The sequence below is a fragment of the Prinia subflava genome, chromosome 2 (genome assembly GCF_021018805.1).
Source record: "Prinia subflava isolate CZ2003 ecotype Zambia chromosome 2, Cam_Psub_1.2, whole genome shotgun sequence".
Taxonomy (NCBI): domain Eukaryota; kingdom Metazoa; phylum Chordata; class Aves; order Passeriformes; family Cisticolidae; genus Prinia; species Prinia subflava.
Window position 1 is genome coordinate 84,266,469 of NC_086248.1, and position 19,340 is coordinate 84,285,808.

Here is a 19,340-nt window from a genome sequence, read left to right on the forward strand (position 1 = left end):
CCCGCGTCCCCCACAGTGGCCAGGCACAGTCTGGCCCTTTATGTGCACTGACAAGAATCCGTGTCATTTGGCCATCAGCCTGCAGCCTGCCGAGCTTTTCAGGGAACAGGGAAACAATACAGCCTTACAGTAAGCTTGCACAGCCTTGCCGTACAAGGACTGCAAGGGAAAGGCAGGGATGTGCAACAAGAACTAGATTTAAATAGTAAACAGTAATATCTGCAGTTGGTGCAGACTGGCAGATCTCTATGGGAGGGAATAGTTGTGCTTTGCATCAGTAAGAACCTGATCCCTGGCACCCCAGTAGAAAGCTTTGTGTCAATATCCTTATATGCGTAGGAAATGAGTGACAGTCTGGACAGAAAAAAACTCTGGTGGCATAGGAAAAAAGACTGATGGTGATTCAGGAATGACTAATGGCCAATAGGAATACCACATGGCAACAGAAACCAAATTTAAGACCACCATATGCCCAGGTACTGGCTCTTTCTTTTTTTCTTGAAAAAAGCCATGCTCAATTTGAATTTTTCCACATTTGCCTGAGGTTTCTGGCCCACCGTTAGCCCTCTTTAAGCTATGGAGTAAAGTGAAGCCTACCAGCCTGCTGTCATCTGGAGTCCCAGACAGGGAAGCCTGATGGAAAACAGGCAGATTTGCTGTGCGTGCACATATCAATTACTCTGAGCATTTGCTTTCATTGTACATTCTATGATCCTGGACCTACAGCTCATATGCTGTACTGGGTAATTGCACAGATTCCTGCCCTGCATTTTCCAGTCCTTATTTTCAAGCTCATTCTGAGGTATCCTGGAAGTTTCTTATCTTGCTCAAACTTCTACTTGGATGGAAAAGAAATTCCCCTCGATTTATGCTTGTTTCTTGTACAAACTAGGACCCAGGATTTCTGCTAGCACAATGTATTTGGCTACTGGAGTTTACAAGACAAGGCGAGGAAATGTTGTTGTGGCATAAAAATCCCATAGTCTTCATTCCAATGTGGGGAAACATTTCTGAAAGCAACTGTGACCGTGGAGTAATTGAGTCTAGCATGTGCCTCTGACACCTTCTTCCAACACCATTCGAAAGCTATCATTCCCCCCAAAATGACAGATGGAATGTGACTACAAGCATCATAAGTTTGATTTCAAGCCCCCATTAGTTTTAGTGACTCTTCTAAAACTGCCTCAGATACAAGAGTGGGTGGTACAACATATCGACACTATTAATGGCAGCAAAAATTCAGTCCCATATATGTTTTCCTGATAAACATAGCAGAATTCACTGAAGAAGGGCAAGCTCATTGAACAGACATTTTCAGCAAACCTACAGAACTGAATGTTTAACTAGGCTGGCTTTTTGTTTTAATCCAAATTATTTATCAAATCAGAAAGGAATTTTTCATTACATTAAGACTCTTGGGACTTCTCATTTGAATGAGCAAAGACTTACACTGTTTCATGCAATATAATAACTTTGGATTATATTCCTAAGCAATGCAGAATTAGAAGAACCTCAGAGTTGAGCAACCTCCCCTTGTTAGGACATCAGTTTTTTGTCTTGCTTACTCTTTTGTTTCAGACACTTTTCTCATGATCTTTTGTAGATACTGCTACCACAAACACATAGGAATCTTATTGATCTTACCATATTATTCCAGAGAGCCATGGCCATCTCAGCATAGCCTCTTACACTGAAATGAAAGCAGTCTGCAGCAAAGAAACTCATATCTGGCTTGCTGGTCTGCAATAAAAGCAGAAATTTATTTCTCAGCAAATTTTCATCTTTGAGGTTTGACATGTTATATCTAATAGTATACTGTACTTGATATACCCACTTCACAATTTTGGTATCTTCCTAAAGGCTATTGCCTTATTGCCTAAAGGCTATTGCTCATGTTTTCACTATGGAAATAAACTTAGGTGCTCCTGATTACTGCACCTTGAGACCTTCTGTGTAAGGCAGCCTGCTCAACTTCACACAGAAATTTTCATAGCAAAACTAAACCTATCATTAAGCCAACAGTCACAGCTGTTACAAGGACCCTGCCATTGACCCACATTCCATTTTGTACAGAACTGACAGAAAAGTGCTTATTATTGCTTTTTAAACTTCTTGACTCAGACTTACAACCCCTCAAGTGTTGAAATTTCTGCTGAATTTCATATAACAATAAAAACAGTGGGCTTATCCAACTGTGACAAATGTCTCTTTTAGGGGGAATTTGCCTCATCACTACCTGTATGGTGACCATTGGTCGACCTTGCAGGCTGACAGAAAAAAAAATGGGGATGGTATGAAAAAAGGATCAATACTATTCAAAACTGGATTGTTTTGATGAGGATTCATGCTGGATATTTGTATCCTTAACAACACAGCATACATAATGCTAAGGCTGGAGAAAAGAAGGAAAATCAGTGTTTGATTTCAAAGGCTGCTTCCTGTTCCTATGCTTGGATGAGTCAGAGATTCAAGTGCAGGTCACCATTTGAAGAAAACCTGAACACATTCCATAACCTAAATCGGGAAACTGTGGTGAACACTAACCAACCTCAACAAGGGAAGCAACATGCAGTTTAGAGGAAGTCAGAGAGTACCTAGTTTATGGGTGTATGCTATGAATGTTTCCTAAAGCCATTTTGATTCACAGGCAGCACTGTGAATCTTCTTGCCTTCTTGTGAGACCTCTTGTCTCCTCCTCTCTCACTCTTACTACAGATACCACACTGTGCCACTAGACTGCACAAAGAGAGGAAAACGCAGTCCTTGTGGCATGGTCCTTACTGGCTTAAGAGAAATCAAGGTACTGGCCCTTGCATAATGGGAAAGCAAAACAGGACTCACACTATCCAGGGGCAACAAGGTGTTCCGGAAGAATGGCTGGATGACAATAGCAAAGTCCTCCCGCTGCTCATAGCGGCCGCTGTTGATCAGCTGCAAGGCTTCAGCCTGAACGTGGTATAGTTAGTGAAAACAGAAGAGTTACTTGCAAGGCTCATCTAACATTTGTCAGCTATCAGAAACATGCAGCTTACACATCTTTCAGTGTAGGAAGCTGTAAATCGTTAGTGTAAGTCCAACTAAATGTTATAAAGCAGTCAAGAAAATGCCTAAGAAAATAATTTGGTTCATGAAGAAATTTTCATGAGGAAAAGGCACAGAAGCTGGATTATTTTTAATAAGAGTAAAAAATAAGAAGTATGAATGTAAATAAAAATATAAAAATCATATTGCTTAATTAAAAAAATAAAACAGAAAAAAATGCAGTTCAAACTTATTTATAGAAACCAAAACTGCACAATTGCAATGACATTAAAATTTGCAGAAAATTATAAAAAAAGGGAACAAGGCCAACATTTCTAGAAGTGACAAACGAGTCCAAAATGCTAACTTGAGGCTGAAGTGCACTTGATTTTTGCGAAAGGTGTGCGTGAATTAAAATAATACTTAAGCATTGAAAAATTACCTGCTGCTTTCAAAAATTATGGTCACAGACATTCCTACAAATAAAAAACTCTATCTCATTGTAACTTGCCAGCTTATGGGTATAACTGCTAATGCTCCTGGTCATATCTCAAAACATTCCTAATCCCTCGTCCTTAGTTCAGGAAAATGACCCCTCCAGTAGGCTTATACAAGCATTACCCAGGATGAATTTCTTGAGCTTTGTTAGATTCATTGGACAACAGCCACTGCCAGAGCCAGAATGGAGAACATAATGTGATGTGATACAGTGATTCCTGTATTCATAAGAACATCGATGGAAAAAGCTTCTGCTCCAATAGCTATTTACAGCTTCTGTTAATTTTGAGTGAATCTTACGCCTGAGGCTATGAAAAGTTACTCTCAGATGGCAAGCTGGCCTATGGTTGGTTTAGTTAATTTCTTCTGCTAAGAGTAACCACAAAACAGCTGATGCAAGGTCATTTGTCACTCTTGCAGTGACATGTTAATTCATGGGAGCTACTCATTGGACTCAGAACAGACAAACACATATCAACAAAGCAGCCATCAGCACTAAATCCTTTTCGGCTGTTGAAACAGCAGCTGGAAACAGAACTGGTCTCCAGCTGCATCCAGCTCAGAGCTGAGGTCACATCATAAGGCAATGTGGAAAGTCTTGCACTGCTACTAACTGGTTAGCTGGGTAGGGTTTTGATTAGGCTGTAGCTAAGTTGTTTTCCAGTTATCCCTCTCTGTATTGCTGAGAATATGCACAGCAGGAAGGGCAGTGAGGGAAGCAATATAAAGAGACACAAGTGAAGATGACCAGTTACAGAATCAATGCATTACCTGGAAATCTCTGTTAACTCTCTTAATTTCTTGTAATTCAGAAGAATTTTCCTCTGGATTTAAGAAACATGGGCAAACTTTCCTTTAATGAGAGAAATATTAGAATTAAAAGCCAGTCTAGGATAGTCTATTCACAGTTCTTCAGCACTGTGTGGCTGCTTCAAGAAGCTCAGGATAGGTGCTCAGAGCTCACATGCAGAAGGGAGAGCCACCTTGGTGGCTTAGGAATGGACAGATACTTCAGAAAAGAAGAATCTCTACTGAGTTACTTTTCAAAATGAACACCTACCACAGGCAGAAAGCTGCAGGATCCACAACTCTTGAGTCAAACACAAAAAAGTGTTCACTATGCCACACATTAGCAGGAAATCACATGTATTAGAGTAATAAGAAAACCCACCCCATGAATGGGCTTACAGCAGAGTTTCGGACATATGGAAGTTTAAAGTTAGAAAAGACAAAATTTTCTTGTAGTCTGAGGCCTTGCACCACTCTGTTTTATTAAGTTACCTTCATAACAAGAGGTAATAGCTTGCGCTTCACTGAAATTCATCTTCTAAGAATGTGCTTGGAATGAATATGAAGACATTGAGCAAGATCATCTATTCATTATTTTCCCTTTCAGTGTGTTCCTGTAGTTAATCACTTGTATTTTTAAAAAATCTGTGCCTAACTTAATTTGAATTCGTTTGGCATCACCTTCCAACTACTGGTCTTTGTTATACCTTTCTCTGCACAACTAAAGAGCCTTTTCATGTCCATTCTGATGCCTTTAAAGCACTGCTGCTTTCTAAAACAAGTCTCTCAACCTTCTTTGAGTTAAGATTTTGGTCTCCCTCATTAGGTGCGAGGAGCAGCTCCCGGCTGTGCTCTGCTGTGTGCAGCCCAGCCTGCACCAGAGGTCATCCAGCACCGCATACAAAGAGAGGAATGAGGGATGTCAGCCTGTGCTGCTGACCAGCACATGGCTGGGCAAAAAAGCCTTCGAAGTTCAGCAGTACAGCAATCAGATGTTGACTTGTGCTGTGTCATGCTGCCTTACAGCTGAGAAGTGAGAACTCTGCTATCTACAGGTCCATGATGTCTAGCTGAAGTATTGCAAGAAGTAATAGAAAATTGATGGGAACTAGTGCATCAGGTAAAGGCAGCAACGAAAGCAGCTTGGAAAGCTCAGTGTGGATGTCCTCCTGTAGAAACTGAGACTGAGCCAAAAAAGACATAACTTTATAGGTAAAGAGCTGTTTTGCTCACTTACTTTGCTGTCAAAGCACACTCTGAAGAGCTTGCTGTGATTTGACGCAGTCCAGAGAGCTCTAGCATCTCCACCATGTTGATAAAGACTCTTGGGAGCTGTGAGGATTACAATAAGCAGACATACAGACATCTTACAAATACCAGAACATGATACCACTACAAAGAGCGAGAAGTGCCCTCCGCAGGTCAGCAAGTCAGTGCAAACTGCACTGCCTGCAGCCAAAGGCATGTGCAAGGATGATGTATAAAAGGAGGGGGAGGGAGACATACAGTGGATGTCAGCCAAAAGAATTCCAGCAGCTAGTACAAACTAGCCAAAATGCTGCTTCACTCCCTGGGAGACTTCCATTTGCTCTAGGGTAAATGAAACTGTTCATGGTTGGTTTAGCCATGAAAACTGTCATGGTATGTTTGGTCCACAGCAAACCATATTGTCCATATTGTTGAACACACTGTTTTTCTGAAACTGCAGCCCTCTTTCTCAGGGCATTAGCTAGTACAGTCATTGAAATGCAGCACTGAAGAACAGTCTGACTCCAGCTATTTGAAAGATGACCTTGTATGAAACATAATCACTGACAGTCTATCAGAGGTGAGAGAAACATCAGTGTACTTGCCAGGAACATAGTTTGCTAGGGTATCTTAAAAGCTTACCTCCTTATAGAAAATATCCAGAGTGTCCTGAAGGTGCTTTACATACTTTTGCACTGAATAGGTTTCCTGTTTAAAAAAGAGAAGAGAAAAAAAAAAGAGTCAGTCTTTTTCAGGAACAAACAAGGTGATCTGTGAGAAGATATACCAACTTGATGCTCGTTTTTTTCTTTTGTTGGCAGATATCGTTCCAGATCAAGAAGTTTACTGGCACATAGACAGATGTTATATAGTGCTTGTGTTTTTATGCCATTAATGTGTTCCTCTAATCTCTAGAAAATCCTGAGGTTTCTTGGCAGAGCCTTTCCCTGATAATGACTATATTGATCACATTTTTGGATTCTGGATCCAAAAACGTGGGACCTAGAGCAGACTGGTTTGCCTTATTAACAGAACAATAACTTTTTTTTTCAAACTGCCTATTTGAAACTGAAGGCAGTCAGACCCCACAAAGCCCATAAGCAAAACAACTTTGTGACTATAGTTACAGAGGTGCAACTGTGGGGACAAAGGCTTCAGGCAGCAGCCTGTAAAGGGAAGAGCAAAAGAGAGAACAGTGCCTGGTCATTTCAACAAGCTGGAGTACAGACCCCCAGTCTGTGCCACACAAACAGTTTCACAGGGGATGACCACTGACAGCTAAAGAAAAGACATGTTTTTCACTATAAACTGATGCTATTATTTTGGGTGTCATTCTGAAGCAAGAACTGGGCATCCTCAATAATTACTGTGTGGAAATGTTTTCCAGAAGTCTTCACTTGTGTCCCCTAACATGCCTGAGACACCACACTGATTACTTTGTCCAGGTAAGCAGGGAGAGCTCTTCAGCTTAATCTTTGTGTTTTGTTCAATATGAGCAGGTTCCTGGTACTTAAATACAGCATTTCTCCAGAGCTGCAGTGCCCTGGTATTAAAAGCCGTGCACTTTTTCCTGATACAATACAGATGAAAGGGGCAGGACTTCTAAGTGCTTTTTAAACAAAGAGGAACTTTGGCTGCCTGAGAGAGAGAGAAAGACTTTGTTTCAGGGCTGGTCACCTGCCAAATGCCTGGATGAGCATGCCTAATTCAGAGATACAAACCTTGTCCAAGCAGTACTGGCATAGGTCGCTGCCTCCAACAAGGATGGTAATCAGCTTCCAGTCTTCCTTGAAGTTAATTTTCTAGTGGCACATAAAATAAACAGATTGCAGCATCCATTGCTTAGGCACGCAGAGGTAACATTCACAAATGGGGCTAAACGGGGCACAGACAGTAGGGCAGAACAAAGGAGGTATGCTGAGTTAAGCTGGCAAAAGAATAGCATCTCTCCAGGGGGAAAATCTGAACTGTTTGCTAGTCTACTGCAATTCACCTTGGCTTCTGTAAGGAAATTCCCTTCAGCAGACAAGCTCTGTCAGGGTAACCAAGCACGGAAATGTGTCTGTGGCAGCAAGCATCCCTAAATGAATGTCAGCTTGAGAACAGGGATGGACAGGAGAGATTTGCCAGCCATGGCTGCACACCGCAGGCAGCGTGGGGATAAAGCCATGTGGGAGAGGAGGCTGGAGTGACTCATGTAGCTGTGGAACTGGAGCTGCTGGGGATCCCTGCCAGCTGGGCAAGAATTACCCCGTGGCCAGGAGGGGCAAGGGGTGCCCCAGGGAGCAGACAGCTGGATTAAAATAGAAGAGTCCAGGAGGCTGGTGACTTCACTGAGCTCATATAAGGGCAGCTGCAGCATCCACGTCACCGCAAGCTAACAATAGGCGCTGCTGAGAGCTGGATCTCATCAAAACATTTTGTAACATTCAGTACAAAGAAAGGAATCAAAGGCAACTATTTTTAGTGTCGTGCATTTACATAACAAACATCTGCGAAAGGATCCCACAAATAGAGGGAGGGCCTGGGAATCACCCATAGGTCTGAATTCTGTCTTTAACTAGCAATTTGCTCAGAAAGACTTTCATGAAGAGGCAATGTTATGGCAGGGACACGCTCCTCTCCCTTTTTTAAAAAATGCATAAAAAGCTGTGAATAAAACAAAGCACGACAGCCTCTTCTATTCTATTGAAAAGCCATGCCAGCTCCCTTCACTCTGCCAAACAATTGGCAATGCAGAGTAACTGACAGTGGGGTGAGCATGCAGCATCCATCAAGAGTTCTGGCATGGAGAACCACATGCTTTGACAAATCCTGCTTATTCAGTGCCTTCCTTTCCCATTCAGTCTGAGCCAAGGAGCCCCAGGCACTCCCATTCCCTTAGAGGGAATGCTCTCCCTGAACCAACAGCTCACACCCAGACAGTCATCCAGTCAAATTCAGCCAACACTCAGAGCAGGGCAGCCTTGGGTTTCTCAGATTTCTTCCCCTCCCTGCTTTTGATGCCCTTTGTAACCCTCAGTGGAGTTAGCACAGCAGACTGGTCCACAATGCTAGATCTCCTACTAATTCTCTAGAATATTACGGTGTGACAGAGATTCATCCATTCCTGAGGTTACTGGTCACTGAAAAATTATTTGCCTGCTCAAAACCAGACTTTGAGAGGGCTTTTTCTCCTGCAAAGACTTCAGTAGTCCCTCTTCCCAGTATTATGGATATTATGACTCATGTTGGTCTGCAGGTGCCTGCTTCTGCAATTTTAACTCAGCCTTTATGACCTTCACTTTGAAGGCTGCTGCTCAACAAAGCAATCCTGTGATCTCACCAGAGCCTTCAGATTTCTCCTCTTCCTCACTACCATCCTTACACCTCCTGGCTGCACTGCACCCTACATTAGGGGTAATTCATACGGCACATTCATTTTGGAAAGCACAGCAGACAAGGACTATTCTTTCATCAGTAAAGCACTCTTCATGACTCAAGCATCCCATTATTACAGTCATCTCCCAGAGACCACTGCAGCACCGAGGTGTGGCCCGAATCCCACTTACTGAGCTGCTTCTCATCAGCTCCACCAATGCATGTGCTTGGGCTGGCATGTCCCTAGGAGAGAGAAGAGAAGATTTTACATCTTCTGGGTGCTCTAAAAGCATGTCACCTTCTCGATCCCCACTCCTCATTGCAGGGGATCTCAGAATCAGCAGAAATCAGTATAAGGAAAGTGATGCCTCAAAAGGCTGAGCAAACACTGAAGGACCAAGTTGCACAAGTGAATAATCTGATCTGAAAAGCCTTCAGCTGGGATGGCTGCCAAGTGGCAAGCAACTGATTATGAGTTCTCCCCATCTCAGAATTGGCCTCAGTGCATTTTGTTTGGGAAAAAACACTAATGGCCAGATGCACAGTGAGTTGCATAACTTGCTTCAAAAAACTAGTGGGGGAGTTTGGTGCTGACACAGAAGCTGGGCACCTAACCAGCCTTGCTGATCCGGCCTTACATTCCTATGGCTTGTCTTATGGCTGCAAGAGCGTGCTTACACTGTGGGACTGCCAGGCTTGAGAGTCCCAGTCCAGCTCTGGACAGGATGCAACATCCACGGGCCAAAGCACAAACCATGCTGAGACACCAGCTGGAAATGAGCTCCTGATACACCAGAAAAAGACTCTGCTTGAGCTGATAAGCCCTGCCTCTCTCTAGCAACTACACAAATGCAGTCACATTATTTGGATTCCTACAACCATATTGATCACGCTGAGTCAGCTTTGCTCAGGGAACCTATGAAATATTTAGAAGCTATACAGGCTTTGATAGTTAACCTAAATCTCTCCTGCAGCAGATTTAATGGTTGTTAAAGGTGTCACAAAAACGCTTTGGAAACCAATTCTGTGAGTATTCATAGAGCAGGCACAGTGTAAGCCATAGAAATTCTTACATGTTTTGATTGTTAACTGACTAGAAGATTTTTTTCTTTCTCATCAGGAGGAGAAAGGAGTTATTTCCCAACTGCTTTTTTTTTTCTTTGCACTGCAAACAGAGATAATTTTTAATGCCATTAGGGTAGCACTGGGCTTCTACTGATTAGTTTCAGGAACATTCTCTAGAAATCAAGGAATAAAAGACATGCTTCTGAATTTTTTCCTCATTATAGATATTGCCTGATAGTGAATTAGGAACCTGTACACTGAAGACTGGGCAGAAAAAGGCACTGGTTGAATTAGAAACATAACTAAGGCATTGGCTCAAAAATTATGGGCAGATATTGAATAAAGAAAGGAAGCTTGTGTCTAATTTAGAAAAAGAATACAAATAAATCCCACAAATACCAAATTGAATTTAAAAAATAAACCCCCAAAACTCACGATTAAAAACATCAGACCACAGAAACATGCTGAGTACCAGCAGGTCATCTGCATTCCCTCAACCCTGACATGCATCACAAAGGTAACCTGCCAGTCCATCACTTCTCACTCCTTTGCCTTTCTCGTTTGGGATTGTCCTCACCGTGCTGTGGCATTTCTCTCTGCAACGTTGAATCCAGCTGTTTCCTTAGAACTGCCAGTGGAGAAGCCAAAGAGGTTGGGATTGAATTTCTTCAAGATGTCTTAAAAAGAAAAACCACAGTGTTTAACCATTCACAGTACAACCAGCAGCGTTGTCTCCCTGCAGAAGCAGGAGCCAATTGAGCAGTGAGAATATGGACCTGTGTTTTCCCCTCATTCCCTATGACTTTACAGGAGCTAGACACATCTGCTTCCAACACTCTAGTTACTGTCCAAATTTCATCACTGCAATTATTTCTCTCCATGGGCCTGAGGAGTCAGGGCCTGATGGCCCAGGAGATGCATAGGTGGATTTTGGGCAAATCACTAGTCTTGAATTTAAGTGTCAGAGTATTTGTGGTTACTTTCTTTCATGTATCAGAAGCAGATACCCTGAATATGGCCCTCTACTTCTCCAGCTAGGTAATAATACTTGTGTCAGAGAAGTGAAATTTTTTCATTTTTTTAGATTTCACTGAAACTTTCAGTGGGGAAGCATGACGTGTGAAAACTGTTATTGCTACTCTGTCTGTAATGCTGTCTGAAACCTCTTTATAGAATCTCATTTATAATGCATAAATGAATTGCACCTTCTATTTTTCTTCAAACACAGTGATATACCTGGTACTAGGCAAAGCACATCAGATTTTATTACTGACAATGTCAGGTATTGTCAATGTGCTCCTCAGCACGGATCACATACAAATAGAGCAGCCATTGTAAACCAAGTGCCTTCCAATTTATTGTCATGTTGACCATTTAGTGGTTTCTATGGAAACTACAGGCCAAATTACACCGGGCAAAAATTTATAGTACTTTTAGATTTTTTTTTCCAGTGCCAGATAGCAACTTGAAATCATCAGGAAGAACCATGGCTCTGTCAACTATCCTGGCTAGATGGACTTCTAATTGTTTCATAATCCTTCATTTTTCCACAGACACTACAGCCAGTCACTAGAAAGCACAAAACAAAATAAGGGAGGAGCAGGTCTGCCATGAACTTCTGCCACCTTCACCACGTTTACTCCTAATTCTTTTGGTCAAAAGGATGATACATTCACATGCAGGTCCTGTGATGTGGAGGGGCTGAATCAACTTTACAGTTCATCAGGTCAGCCTGGATTTCAGCTCTCACTCACATGAACTGCTTGTACCCACAAGAGATGGACATCCCCACAGTTTTCAAGGAAAGAATGACCATTTCCAGATGTATCCTAGCATCCACTTAAATGACTTTCAGTGTAATACCCAACTTTTGCTTTTCTAGGATACTCACTGGGTAAAGTAGCCTGGATCTCCAGGGTCTCATCACCTCCAATACTACAAAGGCAAAGAACAAAATCACCCAGTAGGGTTAATCCTGCAGCCATCTGTCTTATTGTCACCATATGTTGGTGTAGCAGCCCAAGAATTAAAAAACAACCACCCTCTGAAAATACTTGCTTCAACCAGGACTAAGAAGATAAACCACAGGAGATCAGGGAAAGTTGTGAAAGGAAAACTCACACTGAATAAAGCAGGGCAGCACTAAGATAGAAGCTATGCCTTCAGGCTGGGAACAGACCATATTGGGAGAACCAATTTTTCATATGGACATGCTGGGAAACCTATCACAGAAAGGCATTATTTCCTCCCTCAAGTTGCTCCACATTTCCTTGCTGAAGCTACATTTACACACAGTTATGCACAGGAGAGACTGCATTAAATATTCATTAGCTACCTATTTGCAATTCTGCAATGCCAATTATGTGGAGCCTCTGCCTCTACCATTCAATACTTGTCTGTGTGCAGAACCAATCCTCTTACACCACCTGTGGCAGCCTCTCCTGAAATATCCCTGCCTGCAGACACATGCAAAGGGACGCAGAAAGAGCAAAGAAGACAATGTATACATGCACTTATCAACCACACGCCTGCCCATGGGGAGCAGGGAGTTTCCTTCACTCTAACATGGATATTGAGCTTCACACCCTCTGACGTGCATTGTTTGCCCACTTTGCAATAGCAAAGGTGTTTGGAACGTCTTCACTGGGAATGTATGCAGTGCTCTCCCCATGTTCATGCCAATCCACACTCACTCAGACCTCCTAGCATTAGACATGGCAATAGATAACCACAGCAACATTTTTAATAAGCTCCAGAGGGACTAGCAAAAGGCTAAAAGATACTGTGACACAGTACCGGTAGCAATCAGATTGGGTTAACACACACACAAAAAAAAGAAAAGTAAAAAAGAAGCAAGAAAAACCCACAAAAACAAACACAACCTACCCACACTATCCCCTGCAGCAGACACTCCTTTTCTCTTCCAGTCCTGACTCCTCCAATCCTTACCAAGCAATACTTGCTGTCAGCATCCCTCCCCTGAATTTACATACACAGAGATGCAACTACACAACCAGGTGACCCACACTTTTAGCTGCATGCACAAAAACCGAGAAAAAAACCCGACCATTTCACTCACCTCCAGGAAAGTCCCTTCCAGTCTGTTTGCAGGTCTGGTACTTTGGCTCCTACTGCAGTCTGGAAAAGATGGAAATAGCAATTGATAAAATACTAAAAGAAAAAAAAGCCCTGCAAATTTAGGTAAGATAGACATCATGTTGTGAAAGTGCTGAAGCCTTCTGGTAACATTACTCTGCATCCAGCCAAGCTTTTGCAATATCCCAGTTTTAGCATAAGTCATAGCATATTCATCACCACCACACACTGGCCTGTGTGTGGCTCTACATCTCCCATATTTCGATTTTCCATGCTTCTCATACACAAAAGGGACTCATCTAGATGCAGACCATTGAGCATCAGAGGAGATCAGATTGTAAGGTCAAGGACATAAGACTTTAAAGCTGCTACTCATACTATTTTAGCAACCCAATGGGACCCAGATTAATATCAACAGTTTTGTATTTGTTTGGGTTCTTCTCTGATGGAAAATGCTTCATATCCTGGAATTTCCAGAAGAAAGATGATCTTGAGAGACTTAATAATCCAGGAAAAAAAACCCAGTCACTGATGGAAAATCCCCATCCAGTTTTAGCTGTACATAAATCAGAGGAGCTGGTTCTTAATCTGTCAAGAAAACAAATCTTTGGTGTACAATCCATTTTTCCTCTCCTGGATCCAGTCTGCTACTTAACACACAGACTTGATGAGGTGTAGACAGGATTTTTTTTTGCCAGTATAGATAAGCATGTTGGTGTGTCTATTGCTTTCACTGTGCATTGGTGCTAGAGAAGTCAGACAGATGAATTCTAGCCAGTGACATGACTAAATTGATCAATTTTTCATTAATCTCCAGCTGTATCTAGATTGACACAGCCTTCCTTCCTGCACTGTGAACTTTCATATCCTTCATAATTAAATAAATACATAAAGCCATCAGAACAAAGACTTCTGTGCTGAATTTGAGTAGTTCACAGGATAGGGACAGACCTGTAGCAAGGTCAGCACCCTGACTTGCAAACAAGGGAAGGCGTTCTTTACAGTTTTTTAGTGGTCTCACCTAATTTTGACACCCGTGGGAGGTGTGAGTATTTGTACACGTGGGAAATACTCTGCCAGTTTTTCTGGCCCCCCCAAAATAAATCACTTAATAAAGCCCTCAAAACACCTTGCTGTGGCAGTGGCAAATGGCAGTGGCAAATGGCAGTGGCAAACGGCATTAGGAGAACATGCCTAGCTCAGCTCTTGAGACAGAGACTTCAAGCATCATAATCTGGCCCCTATGACTGGGGCTTTCTGAGATTTCATCTATCAAAAGAACCAATGTTTTTACAATAAGAGATACGTGCTAGAGCACGTATCTCACATTTGATGTGGGGGAAGAAAAACAGCAATTAATTTTAAGAGCCATGGCAATGGATAGGAGGGAGACTTGTAGCGCTTTACTGATTTCTTCTAAGAAAAGCTCAAAGCTTTGCAGCAGGGAGAAAGGCAGGATTACATCAGGTCAAGCAAAATCAGTTTCAGAGCTAATGAGAAGGTGCATGATGCATAATGAAGACATGCACACCGGCTTGTAAGATAAGCCTGATCATTTAAGAGCTTCAGACCCTTCAAGTCCCTCTGGACTCAACAGGAACAGAAGCTGCTAGAAGGAGCACTGGTTTAGTTCAGGAGTTAAGATTCATGGGAACTGTTGATGCAAATGTTTGCTTTCCTCCCATGCTAGACAAATCCTGTAGGGCTGTGAATTCTAGAACTTTTTCTCAGAAAACTTCAGTGCAGACCTGCAGTATCCCCCGCTATCTTTCTCTGAGGCCTTTTTGTTTTTGTGTCTACTTTTTGGTTTCAACCTCCATTTCTTAGTACCTGAAAAACATTAGAGCTTTAACTGGAAGACATCTAACCTAGGAAGCAACATCTGAAAGCAAAACTCTGAAATACAGAAGTATCAGAACTATCTCAAGTGGAAAGCACTTCCTCTTGCAATCAATTAGTTCCATGGGAGTTTTCGGCAAAATGTCTTCTTGCATCAAAAATATCAACTGCTTTAGCTTCGTTTCTTTCATGTCAGAAGAGACTATTCCTATAAGACAGCCACTTCCCTTTTCAAAAACTCTTGAATAAACTGTATGCAACAGAGAATGGGATCCCATTTCTGTCCTGGCCTGAACTATTCATTACTGGATTACACAAGTGCCCGTGTCACTCATATCCCTTCACGCTATTTCTCTGCAAAGGGAACCAGGTAGATGGCTTTTGCTTTGCCAAGCCAAAGCAATTTGCTTTCTGTCTGATGGTGCCTGACGTGACAACATCTCGGTAGAGATCAACAACTGCTCTTCTCATTCTAAATGTGGGAATTCAGCAGTACTCACAGTCAGGGAATCTCCAAGTGCTCCTACAGCTTTGATGTCAGCAGGCCGTAGCTCATGTACTGAAAAGCAGTAGGAGAAATGCAGGATTACTGACAGCTGACAAAGTACTGTTTAATAGAATAAACATGCAAGTCTTGGGTACCAATCTGATGGCATTTTTGCAGACTTTTAAGGTGGAAAAAGCCTCACATTCTGTGTGTCACCAAGGCAAAATGGGTGACTTCCTGCCTTTGCTTGCAACAGTGTATTACACTAACATGGAAAGAAATAGAACTTGAAACAGCTTAGGTAAAAAAATGAAAACAGACTAGATACATTTACAGATGCATACATTCAATCTCTTTTAATTGGCTTACATGTTTGGGTCATAGATCAATATTTCCTATTCAAAATCTCCCAGTAAAATCTTCAAACTACACACAGCACTTGCACTGCTTAGTCACTAACCCTGGGCAATTTTAATCTGCCATGTTGCTGTGTGATGAAAGATGTATATGATGCATGCATACAATAAATGTGATCACATTTATCCACAGAGACATACTTGCTGTCATGCAGAACTTACTGTTAATGGCAAGACAGACTTCTTCCCTTTGCTGCTAAATGCATCAGCTTCTATTGTTTACTTTCCATCTAGGATGTGCAATTTCAGCATCTTACTGTTTTCAGAAACAAAAGATGAAATTTTTCCTATGTGTGATTTTAGGTTAGGAGTTCTTTCTCACCTGATGTTGGAACACGACTGGATGGAGCATGATCAGGACACGACAGTTCACTGCCCCAATTCTGAAATGAGAAGTTACAAAATTGTTTCATCTTGAACCTAAAAGATAATGTGGAATTCATAGATGGTTTATATGTACAGTGAAGGGCAAAATCAAGTTAAAACATAAATCCTAGTTTGGTGCCTACGTAACTCAACAGTCTTTTACACCTCTTTGCAGAATACTATCCAAACAATAATTACTTCTGGTGACATTTTCTAGCCAAAGCATAAAACTCTTCCAAAGGCAAAACATTTCATCTTGAAATACTGCTTATAACAAAGTTCCATAAGGATGATTATTCTTTCCCTCTCCACTGCCTAGAAATTTTGTCCATGACTTACAAGGTGGGGTCTCCAGGTCTGAAGTCTTGCTCTGTCTCAAAAGACGTCAGATGTAAAAGTGAATAAAAATCAACAATAAAATCCCTGGCAAAGTTATTGTGTTATATTAATGTATTATATTATTAATGTATTATTATATTAGCTGGTGAAGGGATTGAACAGCAGTCCTATGAGGAACAGCTGGTGGAACTGGGGTTGTTTAGTCTGGAGGAAAGGAGGCTCAGGGGTGACCTTATCACTCTCCCACTGTGTGAAAGGAGGTGTGATGAGGCTGGAGTCTGTCTCTTCTCCCAGGCAACCAGAAGGAACAAGGGGAAATGGACTCAAGTTGCACCAGGGAAGGTTCAGGTTGGATATCAGAAAAAATTTCTTCACCAAAAGAGTGGCCAAGCATTGGAACAACCTTATATATTCTATAATTATATTATTGTTCCCCATGTACCTTCCCAGGAACCTATTCTTTCCCTAGAAACTTTCAAACATGGTTTGCTTTTACTGAACATAGAATTTGAAAAAAATCCAATTTTCAAAGCTTTAAAAGTTCCAGTAAAGAAAACTGTCAGGCTCTAAATAATTGTACTTTACCATACATTTTTAGGTGACATAATAGTTATTATGTATATCCCACCAGTTGAAGATATTGACTCAAACCCACATTGCAGAACACCTTAGTTCACCAGCAGAGAGAGCTGACAAATGTCTCCTCCTGCTTTTCAGTAACAAGCAACCATATTAGCCAGGAAGGCAGCAAGGGAAAAACTAAAATTGTTACAGTGGCCAGCCCTTGCCAGAGCAATGACAGCTGTGTACACTGACCTAAGGGCCAGCCCTGCCAGGAGCAGGAGGTCAGGCTAGGGATGTCCTGAGGTCCCTTCCAACCTCAATTACTCTGTGACTGCACAATTCTACCAGAGTAAAACTACATGGACCAGTGATCTTCAGAAAGTGTGGTTGCTGTTATAAAACATCACAACAAAATCATCTGTTCTTGTAAAAAAAAGTTGTAATAAGTATCAACCACTAAAGTCTGGTTGCAGAGGCTAGTAAGGACAGATAAGCTTATTTTTAGATCAGAATGTGTTGCTTTACCCTCTTCCTATACTTCTTTTCTTTATCACTTCAAAAGCTGTTGCTGTTGAGATTCAGTGGAAGTCCAAGAATTACCTATTAAAAGTGTAACTCTAGCTCTACAGATAAAAATCCCCTTTCAGTCCTGCAAACTATGACTTGCTAAGACAATAGCTGCTGTTCTTTGAGACCCTCATGGCACACAAAGATTTTGATAATTGGGTTAGTCATGAACACCCCCAGTATGTCAAACTAGCCCAGTTCATTTTGACTGCCAAACAAATAACTGCTCCATTTCTCCAAGTCCTACACCCAATATCTATTTCTGCAGTTTATTTAACACACCTCATGATAGTTGCTCAGTCATGGTGGAAATTAAGTCTTTGAAATGGGATTCCTATCACCTTTGTATAGGGTCACACATCCAATATGTTAAGGTGACTGCCCTCTACAGGTTTAACTTACTCGAGTGTAAGGAAGAACAGCGCCTCCAGAGCAGAATATCTAAACCTTCCTCAGATTATTTGGAGGTCAGGATTCCAAGATAGCTTCTCCATACTGTGAGGAACTCACTAACTGAATTAATTCTGCATTCTAGGTTACTTTGGTTACAGTTTTGATGTCATTTCACCAGTAGGATAATTAATTTTGTTTGACTTTTAGGAAAACATTTGTTTACACAATGAGAAGTGCAATGCAAGGCAGACTTCTCTTTTCAGAAACTGGTAATAGTTTATGTGATCTATAAATTCAGGATGATGTGTTAAGAGATGAGATGCAGCTTTGCCTAAAATGCAGCAAAAGGTGCAACAATTACCTCTATTGGCTCTCTAGTGGGCACCACAGGTGTGTAGTTGCTATTCCTGTATGTTCCCAGGAAGGGACTGTTCTGGAGAAAGAGGAAACAAAATAAGAGAAATAAGATAAACTAGGCAATAAGCATATGGCACAAACGATAGCAAGTGATATCAAGGCATCATATAACCAAGAATGTAATTGCCTGAACTATAAAATTAGAATCTGGACTTTGAAACCACACTCCTTCCTTAAAATTAATAAAATTTGTGTTTAGTACCTTAAGACAAAAATTACATTTGCCAGATGCCAATTGCAGTTTAACATTTTCCTCTCTCAACATTCCAAACTAGACTTTATTAGATGTTTAGTCCTTTCAGAAGGCACTGATGTAAAATCTAGATAAACCTGAGCAGATCTTCTGTGTCAGCAGCAGGGAGATGAAAGATTGCTTACTGAAAAGATCATTCTTCCCTGCAAGGGAGGCTGTAGAAATTTCATCGTTATTTTTGTCCCCTACTAATGCAGCATGCATTCAGGAAGACATGCACATCATATAGGCTAAAAAAATGCACCTGGAGGCTCACACACCTCAATCAAGAGAAACTCCAGCATCTGCATAAGGAAGTATTAAAAAGCACTAAAATTAGAAGGCAGGCTTTTATTGTACTTAAGGTTGCCTCAAAACAATTTTCCATGGCTACAGGCCATGGCCTTCTATCAATGATGTTTTTATAGCACTTGGGCTTACTAAAGGCTTTCCATTTCTTTAAAAAAATGGCCATATATCATTTCAAGGGGCATAAAGTTTTTCTTTGCCTACTTCTGAAAAGCAACATCTTTGAATAAGAGGGAAGGAAGGGAAAGAAGTATAAAATCCACATTATTTGGCACTGAAGAAGTTGCTGAGTTCATTTAAGCTGCTTGGAAAGAATGCTGGCTAAATGGAGTAG

The 19,340-nt window shown here is 41.4% G+C and overlaps 1 protein-coding gene across 1 annotated transcript in view; it reads right to left on the bottom strand.

The window, feature by feature from the left end:
* PLB1 (phospholipase B1) overlaps positions 1-19,340 on the bottom strand; it is an 88,315-nt gene that overhangs the window by 3,042 nt on the left and 65,933 nt on the right. Inside the window, exons 45-57 of the mRNA XM_063390833.1 lie at positions 18,410-18,481; positions 16,142-16,202; positions 15,417-15,475; positions 13,061-13,119; positions 11,873-11,916; positions 10,559-10,658; positions 9,108-9,159; positions 7,278-7,358; positions 6,199-6,264; positions 5,546-5,640; positions 4,291-4,372; positions 2,842-2,946; positions 1,645-1,740 (exon numbers count right to left, since the gene is read on the bottom strand). Coding sequence (XP_063246903.1) covers positions 1,645-1,740; positions 2,842-2,946; positions 4,291-4,372; positions 5,546-5,640; positions 6,199-6,264; positions 7,278-7,358; positions 9,108-9,159; positions 10,559-10,658; positions 11,873-11,916; positions 13,061-13,119; positions 15,417-15,475; positions 16,142-16,202; positions 18,410-18,481 — 972 coding nt within the window. The remainder of the gene's footprint in view (positions 1-1,644; positions 1,741-2,841; positions 2,947-4,290; positions 4,373-5,545; positions 5,641-6,198; positions 6,265-7,277; positions 7,359-9,107; positions 9,160-10,558; positions 10,659-11,872; positions 11,917-13,060; positions 13,120-15,416; positions 15,476-16,141; positions 16,203-18,409; positions 18,482-19,340) is intronic.